The sequence below is a fragment of the Saccoglossus kowalevskii genome, chromosome 2 (assembly GCF_978046115.1).
Source record: "Saccoglossus kowalevskii chromosome 2, keSacKowa6.1, whole genome shotgun sequence".
Classification (NCBI taxonomy): Eukaryota; Metazoa; Hemichordata; class Enteropneusta; family Harrimaniidae; genus Saccoglossus; species Saccoglossus kowalevskii.
Window position 1 is genome coordinate 32,159,998 of NC_140642.1, and position 11,300 is coordinate 32,171,297.

Consider the following 11,300-nt stretch of genomic DNA (forward strand, 5'->3'; position numbering starts at 1 on the left):
TACAACAGGTGGTTATTGGTGGAGGCAAGAGTTGCATGACAGTTAGTGGTTAGTAGATGAGGTATGGGTACCAAGGAGACAGTGAGAGCTGTAACCTACAACAGGTGGTTATTGGTGGAGGCAAGAGTTGCATGACAGTTAGTGGTTAGTAGATGAGGTATTGGTACTGAGGAAACAGTAGGAGCTGTAACCTACAACAGGTGGTTATTGGTGGAGGCATGAGTTGTATGACAGTTAGTGGTCAGTGGATGAGGTATGGGTACCAAGGAGACAGTAGGAGTTAGAACCTACAAGAGGTGGTTATTGGTGGAGGCATGAGTTGCATGACAGTTAGTGGTTAGTAGATGAGGTATTGGTACTGAGGAGTCAGTAGGAGCTGTAACCTACAACAGGTGGTTATTGGTGGAGGCATGAGTTGCGTGACAGTTAGTGGTTAGCAAATGAGGTATTGGTAGTGAGGAAACAATAGGAGCTGTAACCTACAACAGGTGGTTATTGGTGGAGGCATGAGTTGCATGACAGTTAGTGGTTAGCAAATGAGGTATTGGTAGTGAGGAGACAGTAAGACTTGTACCCTACAACAGGTGGTTATTGGTGGAGGCATGAGTTGCTTGACAGTTAGTAATCAGTAGATGAGGTATGGGTACTAAGGAGACAGTAGGAGCTGTAACGTACAACAGGTGGTTATTGGTGGAGGCATGAGTTGCATGACAGTTAGTGGTTAGTAGATGAGGTATGGGTACTGAGGCAACAGTAGGAGCTGTAACCTACAATAGGTGGTTGATGGTGGGGGCATGGGGTTCAAGACAGTTTGAGGTTAGTAGATGAGGTATGGGTACTGAGGAGTCAGTAGGAGCTGTAACCTACAACAGGTGGTTATTAGTCCCCGAAGTCCGAAAACGGGGACTTATAATTCGGTCTCCGTTCGTACGTTCGTGAGTCATATCTCAGAATCCCTTGGACCGATTCCGTTCATTCTTTGCATGTGCCTAGTACTTTATGTGAGACATATGCACATGCAGTGGTTTAGCAATTTGATTCAAAATGGCCGACTGGCAGCCATCTTGTTTTTTAAAAATGTTGTATTTTGGACATGCTTTGTCAGTTTTCATTCAAACTTGGTACATAGATTATACATGTTAGGATACATGTCCATGATGATTTATTTCACAATTGGATCAAAGATGGCCGACTGGCAGCTATCTGGTTTTTTGAAAATGTCGTATTTTGAACATGCTTTGTCAGTTTTCATTCAAATTTAGTGCATAGATCATACATGTTAGGATACATGTCACCGACCATCCATGAGTTCTTGAGTCTGTCCGTCCGACCGTCCATGTGTCCGTCTGTCCGTGCGTCAGTCTATCCAACGTCATATTTCAGAATCCTGTGGACCGATTCCGTTCATTCTTGGTGGTCGACTGGCAGGCATCTTGTTTTTGTTTTTTTATGCGGTATCTTGGATGTGCTCTGTCAGTTTTCATACAAATTTGGCACATACATCATACATATCAGTGTGTTTCATAATCAGATCAAAGATGGCTGAATAACGGCTGTTTTTATTTTGGCCATATTACTACTAAATGGAACACGTGTTTTGATGTAAATAAACAATCTGTTGTATAGGCCACTTGGAACTCAAGTTTCAAGGACACCCTCGCGACAACCCCTCCGCTTTAATATGACGAGCACAAAGAGAACTTAACGGGGACTGTGTCATTTTCAATGACTTGTTAGTGGAGGCATAAGTTGACTTGTTGGTGGAGGCATGACAGTTAGTGGTCAGTAGTGAGGTATGGGTACTGAGGAGACAGTAGGAGCTGTAACCTACAACAGGTGGTTATTGGTGGAGGCATGAGTTGCATGACAGTTTCATAGTGGCCAGTTGATGGGTAGACTCTTTCAAGGGGCACTAAAGATTTGTGTAGCAGTTTCATACAACAAGCGTAATATATGTATATATTGGCACCCTAAACTATCCTTAAAATTGTATACGTTAGTTTATTTTGTCATTATTTACAGGAAGTGGATTGTTTGACACTGTCTTCAGTTCGTGATACAAGGACAGGAAAATATGCTAAAGTACCCAAGGTAAGTTCTTATTTGCAGTATGTCACTAAGGTTACTAATAAATTCATATGACAAGGCTATCCAAAAAAAATGCATGAATTAATAATTAATTAACTGACAAATATTTTTTTTAATGAAACTACAATAAAGTAATTGCAATACTTCAGGTTTAAGAAATACATAAAGTTTAAACATGAGATATGACTCCATAACTGCATTAACTAAGAATAAATTTCCCACCAGTTGCCATTTTAAAACCGACCTTACAAATAAAATGACATGCATCATGGTCCCATAACTTACATACAGAATGAAATCCGTCCATATATGACTGGGATCCAGGACTGCAAAAATGTTTGACTTTGATAAATTTTTAACATTAAAGCAGCTGCAATTTGGTTATCTTGAATTGGGTGACCAAATGAATAAATATGTATGTGGAACATGATGTATATATAAAGTTTGAACATGATCAGTCAAGACATGTCAGGAAAAGAATAGCATTCTTTAAAACAAAATGGCCACCAGTCGACAATTTTAAATCTGGTCTGAATATTGTCATATATCATTCAATGTATTTACCAAGTTTGAACAGAATCCTTCCATACATGACCAAGATCAAGTTCATTAAAATGCTGCCATTCATCTTGAACTAGATTGTCAAATCGAATGCATGTGCATATGTTTGTCACAATGTATATAAATCTATTATTTATATTCTTTATGGACTGGATACGGCTTTTGCGGCCCGAGGTCGCACGGCGCGGAAGCGCCTGAGCTTGCGAGGACGCGTAAGCCGTACGATTGAGGGCAGCAAAAGACGTAACCAGTCCATAAAGGTTTTATCATATACCTTATATGAAGAAAAAAAGTCTTTAGGTATGTTATTTTTCGCTCGTCTGGCCCAAAAGAAAACCTATTTGATTTAATCCGGGTTTCGATACGGGTCGTTTTACTGGCGCGGAGATATACAGGGGATTCTAAACGACGCAAACGCGTCAACAACTCTCACACAATAGACAAACGAATGTCACCAAATATATCCACAAATTACGTTTTGATGAACGTAAATTTATAACAATATTTTAACGGTAGCAAATAAATACGAACTCATTATAAACTTTCTTTCTTAAGAATGAACACTACAGTCCAGCTAAGTTGGTCATTTACTGATCGTCCGACAACGGGCATTTTCTTGGAGCTGATGTTGTAGCCGCAGGTATAGAAACGTTGATTTCACAGTTGATAAAAACAATTGCTTGACAAGAAGCATTTTGGTTTACAGTTCCAGATTCTGGCGTAGCTCAACTAAGAATATCTGAAATGCGCCAATGATCTTCCGAGAAGACAGTATCGTCACAGTCAGCTGGCATCGGTGTCGCTGGGTGTATCCAGCAACACCGATGCCAGCTGAATGCGAGTACCGTAGTACTGTAAACTTGACACGTTTTGTGACCAGTTATCTTTATGATTGGTTGTGGTGAAATTCCGGCTTTCGTCGGGGTAATAATGAGTCCAACTGGTCTTTTGGTATATTTCCCATCCACTGAATATCGTCAGTCGTTATCGAAGCGCAGACTAAAATTACGCGCGTTGTTTGTAAACAGAAAGTAGTTCCAGGAAATAGACGCGTTTGCCAAATATCGTAAACAGGGCCCGGGTGTGATATGGAAAATTATTGCACGGCTCGCGCATCAGGATTCCCATAGCGTTACGAGGCCGGGCAATACGAGGTATATGATAATTATAGTTATTAGCTGAAAAAATAATAGACTATTGTAAAAAATGTGTAATTGATCAGCGTCCAGCAAACAGTCATTAAAGCTGCCCTAGTTTTATGTTTGAAAATTACATATTAGTTTGCTTCTTAAGATATCTTTCTGGTGTACAGTTTGAATAGCATGTACTATCCATATAAAACAATGTACTGCAAAGCAGGTCACTCCAGGAATTATTGCTCAGGGCTTCATCCCTCCTAAATCAGAAAGTATTTTGGCTGATTTTTTAAAAGAGACAATGGGAATATATATATTGTTTGCCATTTAAATTAACAATAGATAATCATAACCTTCTCACTACAAACATAAGATTACACAAAATTAGACCTGAAATTTGTGAAACTAAGCTATGTACATTTTGCAAAGGGGAGGATGAAACATTAATACATCTCATGGTTGATTGTCCATTGGTGAATATTTTTTGGACAAAATTCTCAGAAAATTTGGGCAGGAAGGTTGGGCTAAGAAGCTCCCTTAATAGTATGATTATGAATATAATTTATAATCTGTGTTAATGCTCAATTATGACATGCATTGACCAAGCTGACATCCCCCTTTCATATTTTGACACCTCCCATGCCACATTGTACTTCATGCAATATTTGCTCACATTTCGTCCTTCAGTCGGATTTACATTAATTAACACCAGACTGTTCATTCGCTTATCCGTGCTCGCATCCTCTTCAAGCATCAGTTCATTTTGCCGCACCGTACGATACACATCGTCTCAGCAGAATTCCTTGCTAAAGCATTTCAGCCATTCATTTTGTCACAAATACCAGTTTTTCTTCACAACATCCAGTTCCAACATGCCTCGAGGACGCGGAAGATCTAACACCAGCCGTGGCGGTCGCAAGTCTCAACGAAATCGTCGTACTCCAGCTCGCTTCCAAAATGTTGCGACTATAGACGTAACTGACTCACCTCCGCAAGAATCGTCAGCACACAATGGAGATCCCACTGTACTACAGTCCACGAACTTCCCCAGCGATGTCATCACAGTTAGCAGAAGCGAACTCGCAGATCTCGTTCGTAGCCTACAACAGCAAGGAAACTGTCAAACGCAGCCGAATAATATTTCGCAACCGCCGGCTGCTCCACAACTGTCGGCAAGCCTCGTGTCATCACGCGACCCAAGCCAAACAACGCCATCAAGTTCGACGCCAACTGACTCTCTCACAAATAACAGCCTTCCGATTACCTTGCCAATAGCTAGTCAACATAATGCGATTGTACACAATAATACCGCTCATCAAGACAATTCGATGTTTCAACAACTTCCAGCTACTACAAGCCAAGCATCGCTAGCTCACGCTAATCCTAGTCAACAAAGTTTTGCTACCGGGGGTCATTTCAACGCAACCAACATGGCCGCTCCCATACAACGTTTCGCCGGTGAGGGCATTCTCACTTCCGCTTCCGGTATCAACACTGCGACACAGGCGATGCCGATGATGAACAATGCCAGCATTGCAGTTCCTCCTATCATCCCACCTGCAGACTTGTTTTTACCATACGTCGACCAGCAAATACTCAATCAACTAGCAAACCGGGGTAAGTTTGTTGATTTGTCCGATTTACACCCTGACTCAAGAAAACCAAATGCCACCCAGATCTCAAACACCCGAGTGGCTTTGGACTCTGATGATCCCTCAGTCGCTGTTCTCTCAAAACATGCAAAAAAGAATGAAATTCGCGATTTAGCAAACTGGCTGGAATGTTGGTCAACATTTGCTGCCTATAGGGCACATTATTTTCCCCATGAGGCTGTACATTTATTCAATTACCAGCGTCACATCGCCAGCCGAGCTCTTGAGTTCAAGCCAGAAGCATGGGTCACCTATGACAAAGAATTCCGTCTAGATTACTCACGTTACCCTGGCCTACGGAACTGGAGTTTGCCTAACAACCAACTTGACTACAAATTCTGTCAACAAAAACTCCATCTGCTCATTCCAACATGTCCTGACTGTCATCAGAAAGGTCATACCAAACAGGAATGCCAACGAAGCAGGAATCCTTATACATGGGTGAACGAATCTGCTGACAATTATAACAATACAGTGTGCCGTAATTTCAATCAAGATCGCTGCGAAACTCCATGCCGGTATAATCGTCTCCACATTTGTTCGTCTTGCCACTCTGCAGGCCACACTGCCATTAGCCACCGCGATACCGAGACGAAAAACCAGCTTTTTCGTGGCTACACACCACGACCCTTTCACGCCAATGATCATGCCAGCTCACGTGGTCGAAAATATGCACCCAAGCACACCTCTTAAGCTCGATTCCTTTGCGCAAGAACTGCACGATCACCCGGACAAATCATTCGTAGCAGCCATTTTATTTGACATTTCTCATGGGGCTAACCTTGGATTTCGCGGCAAGCACTACCCAAGATCTACACGCAACGCCAAGTCCGCTCGCATCAACCCCTCTATCATCACAGAATCAATCCAAAAAGAACTCAAACTTGGTCACACTATCGGACCATTTAAGCGTCCTCCCCTCAAAAACTTTGTTTGTAATTCTCTTGGCCTACGGCCTAAGAAAAGTGGGGGTTTTCGCATTATCATGGATCTCTCCCAACCTACACTTGACAGCGTCAATGACAATATCTCAAAAGAAGATCATTCATTGGTCTACTCACGCATCGATGATGCTGTAGCCTTCATTCACAAGCATGGCCATGGCTCCTTACTCGCAAAAATCGATGTTAAACACGCATTTCGCTTATGCCCAGTTCGGAAGGAAGACTGGCACCTGCTCGGGTTTTTTTTGGGAAGGATGCTATTTCTTCGACCGTGTGCTGCCATTTGGGCTTCGCTCAGCACCATACCTCTTCAACCGCATTGCTGATGCCATTCACTGGATCGTTAGTCATCGCGCAAGGAATACGGATTTTCTACACTACCTAGACGATTTCCTGACAGTTGGACCGGCAAACACTAACGCCTGCCAGCACAATATGGATGTTATGCTGCAAAGTTGTCACCACTTGGGGGTACCCATTGCTACAGAAAAGGTTGAGGGTCCCTGCTCTGTCATCACCTTTCTAGGGGTGGAGCTTGACACTGTCAACATGGTTATTAGACTACCTAAGGACAAGCTTGCGGATCTACTTGTCAAGCTGCCAAGCTGGTTGACTCGCCATACATGCTCGAAACGTGAATTGCTCTCCCTCATTGGATGCCTCAGTTTCGCATGTAAGTGCATACCAGCCGGCCGCATCTTCCTGAGGCGCATGATTGATATCAGCATGACAGCCACCAGTCTTTCTCAAGTCATAACACTCACTGACGAATTCTGGCACGACGTTCAATGGTGGTGTGACTTCTTGCCATCTTGGAACGGCACAGCATCCCTCCTCAACCCAAACTGGATACCGTCCCCAGAATTCGAACTGTTTACAGACGCCTCAGCAACACTTGGCTACGGGGCATTCTACAAGGGTCATTGGTTCGCAAACACCTGGCCTACATTCATTACAAATGACCCTTTATACTCTATTGCCTGGAAGGAACTTCTACCAATTCTACTATCTTCCTTAATTTGGGGCCACTTGTGGTATGGTCTTCGAATACGGTTTCACTGCGATAACATATCAGTTGTCCAAATATGGAAAAAAGGCTCCTCATCATGTCCACGGATCATGCAACTTGTCCGACTGCTGTTCTTCACTGCAGCATCTAATAACTTTCACGTCATGATCTCACATATCTCAGGGTTTAATAACGATATCGCTGACTCTCTCTCTCGCCAACAGATATTGCGGTTTCAACGACTGGCACCTCAGGCAGACAGGGTCCCAACCAAAACTCCGGACCTGTGCACCCTCTTAACGGCTCCGATGTGCGACGTAGTCCCGTCAACCTCACACAACAAGCCTGCCACTACATCAACCTGAGCATTGCACCAGGTACACGACGGACATATCATGCGGGACAAACTCGCTATCTTCTCTTCTGTCGCATGTATGGAATGAATCCTTATCCACTAACGCAACGCTCAACGATTCTGTTTATGACACATCTCGCAACATCGTCACTTACCTATGGCACGCTAAAAGTTTACCTCGCAGCTATCATCCGTGCACACATCGAAGCTGGCTTCACCTCATCAATACGCGACGACCTCCTGCTTCACTTCACTATGCAAGGCATTAAAAGACATCACGGCGTGCCAAATCGTGTAAAACTCCCAATCACCATTGCACTAATGCGAATGCTTAAGAACACCGTCGCAAACCATCCCACTATTTGCGACCATGACAAAGCTATGTTGTGGTCTGCCTTTACACTGGCGTTCTTCGGCTTCTTGAGAGTCAGCGAATTTGTCGCACCCACGTCAATGACCTTCGATCCACAACGCACTTTACTGACGGCAGACATCACGTGCAACACAGACCTCGTCATTGCGCTCAAGGCGTCTAAGACAGACACATTCCGCCGGGGATGTAACATCATCATCGCACCCTCACAGTCATCGGTCTGCGCCGTGCAGGCATACCAGGCATACAAAGCACTACATAGTTCCGTCGCTCACCTACCCGCATTCCAGTTCGCCAACAGTAATTTCCTCACGCGGCAAGCTGTTAGCAACCACATTCGAGACCTTCTCACTCGCGCATCTGTACCAGATGTTAACCGTTACACTACTCACAGTTTCCGCAGTGGTGCAGCCACGACAGCTGCCGACGCAAATCTCCCGGACTGGTTGATCAAGGCACTGGGCAGGTGGCGCAGTGACGCCTACCAGACGTACATTCGCACACCCCCCAGCATCATCCGCTCAGTTCTGGGTCACTTGTCACTTGCTCTTCCTTAACTGTAATTTCGACATTTGTCTTGAGATTTCATTTCGTTTTCGTTACATGTATTTGCAGTGTATTTAGTTTAATGTTTCATCGGTCTAACCATGCTTTGTTTTATCCTATCGCGATAGACTTTGTAACACATCATCCTGCCTTTAAATTTGGGGGTTTCCACCACAGACCAAGCAGACTTTACACGGGTACCCACGCTGTCCATCCCCCTGGGGTTGTGAGTCTATCTGCAGGCTCCCGCCAGGGGGACGCCAGCCATGACGCCCGCCTGTACAGTCTCTGCTGGTGGAAGGTTGCAACCAGGTACCACGCGCTCGGCGTCATGATGCAATTCACAGGCGAGTCGCATCATGGAGCTGTTCGCTGCGATGCCTGCGTCTGCAATTCGCTCCCCCTTCCACTTTTGCCAAAACCTTGTGTCTTGTGTCATTTATTGAAGCATTAATAGTATGATTATGAATATAATTTATAATCTGTGTTAATGCTCAATTATGACATGCATTGACCAAGCTGACATCCCCCTTTCATATTTTGACACCTCCCATGCCACATTGTACTTCATGCAATATTTGCTCACATTTCGTCCTTCAGTCGGATTTACATTAATTAACACCAGACTGTTCATTCGCTTATCCGTGCTCGCATCCTCTTCAAGCATCAGTTCATTTTGCCGCACCGTACGATACACATCGTCTCAGCAGACCTCCCACCCACCCATTCATGCAAAGGTCTCTATATACCAATTTCTATACCATTACCGATCTCACTCAAGTGTAACTCATGTTTATCTGCTCATGAACAACCTTAGCAATAAACAGGAAAGGGGGTTTCCACCACAGACCAAGCAGACTTTACACGGGTACCCACGCTGTCCATCCCCCTGGGGTTGTGAGTCTATCTGCAGGCTCCCGCCAGGGGGACGCCAGCCATGACGCCCGCCTGTACAGTCTCTGCTGGTGGAAGGTTGCAACCAGGTACCACGCGCTCGGCGTCATGATGCAATTCACAGGCGAGTCGCATCATGGAGCTGTTCGCTGCGACGCCTGCGTCTGCAATTCGCTCCCCCTTCCACTTTTGCCAAAACCTTGTGTCTTGTGTCATTTATTGAAGCATTAACGCAATGTCAATACTGTCGGGAAACCCGCTGTTCCCAATATTGCTAATTTTTTTAATATTAATAGCAAAGAGATATATTTACATATGTAGATGTCAAAATAGAATTCCCTATTTTAAACCTTTTGAACCATTTGTACACAATATACAAAAAATAGAATATATAATAGCTAACAAAAAAGGGAAACTTGAACAGCACCTTAAAAAATGGGGCAAGTTCCTTGCAGTATTGGCAAAGTAATAAGACCACAATTGTATCAATCACATTTTAATGTCTGACATAGTGTATGAACAGTTACTTTTCTAACATGTAATTTTTCCATGAAACAATGTATGTGCTACATGTAAGTTGTTGTACTATTGTACTAAGACTCAATAAAAGTTTATTAAATATAAAAAAACAACATGTATACGCCTTTCAAGAAATTGTTAAGACATAAACTGATAGCAGATCAAATTTATTGCAATACGCACAATTTTAGAGCAAGTTGTCTATACAAGATGTATTGGTAATTTATAAATGAAGATTTTTTTAATTGTAAATACCCCCGGTAGCTGAAAAGATAGCAGCTTTCTATAATATAAATGTTATTTTGATGACGACTTTAATATTGACAAATTTGGAATTCTAATTCATGTCTCTACTTTTTCCAACTTTATGTAGTTTTCTTGCTGATCAATAAAATTCCATACCGGTAAATTGTATCAAGTAGAAAATTATAAAAATATGAAGAAAAACGAATATAGCATTGAATTATTTCTTGATTAAATAAGTAAAGTAGAATTTTGTCAGTACTTCAAACTGTAATGAACAGTATTTAGTCATGTTCTTCAAGGTATTTGAAGACTGTGTTACATGGGTATATAATTAAGTTTGTCTGTGCATGACTGATGTAATACATGACTGTAAGATTGAAAATACAGTTATAAGTACCACTTGCATCTCGCGAACAAACTGAAGCAGAATTGAGAAGATATGATGATACTTGAGAGAGAATTTCTGAATTTTCAGTACAACTCAATTCGAGTATGGACATTCAAATCTTGAATGGTTGTATTTTTGTATTCATTCTTTTACATGTCTTTTGAACAAAATTAATAACAGACTTTTTATTGTACAACAATGGAAAAGTGTATTTACGGTATACCATGTTTGCCCACACTACAGATCATCAGTGAATTTAAGTGGGAATGATAGAAATTCTGCTGTATTGTGTATAGCCTAGGATAAGAGTTGATGATTTCGGTCTAGTATTATCATATGTCATACATGCAAACTTATTTGTTTGTTTGCACTAGATTTATTCAGTGACTGGTTGAAAATAAATAGCTAATAATTAATGATTAATTAAGTTTTATAAACTAGCCGCACTTATATTTTGTGCATGTGCTTGATATATACTTAGTACGTTATACACCAGAGTTCCCGATCCTTCTGCAGTGACCAGGTCTATCATCTTTCTATCCTATTGAGGCTCTGTAACAAAATATACAATCAAAATTGAAAAGCAATG

At 42.3% G+C, this 11,300-nt stretch overlaps 1 protein-coding gene across 1 annotated transcript; it reads left to right on the forward strand.

The window, feature by feature from the left end:
* Nucleotides 1-4,657: 4,657 nt before the first annotated feature.
* LOC146748670 (uncharacterized) lies at nucleotides 4,658-8,675 on the forward strand. The gene is made up of 2 exons (XM_085505695.1): nucleotides 4,658-5,402; nucleotides 7,615-8,675. Exons 1-2 carry the CDS (start codon nucleotides 4,658-4,660, stop codon nucleotides 8,673-8,675), a joined length of 1,806 nt encoding a protein of 601 aa, XP_085361821.1.
* Nucleotides 8,676-11,300: the final 2,625 nt, after the last annotated feature.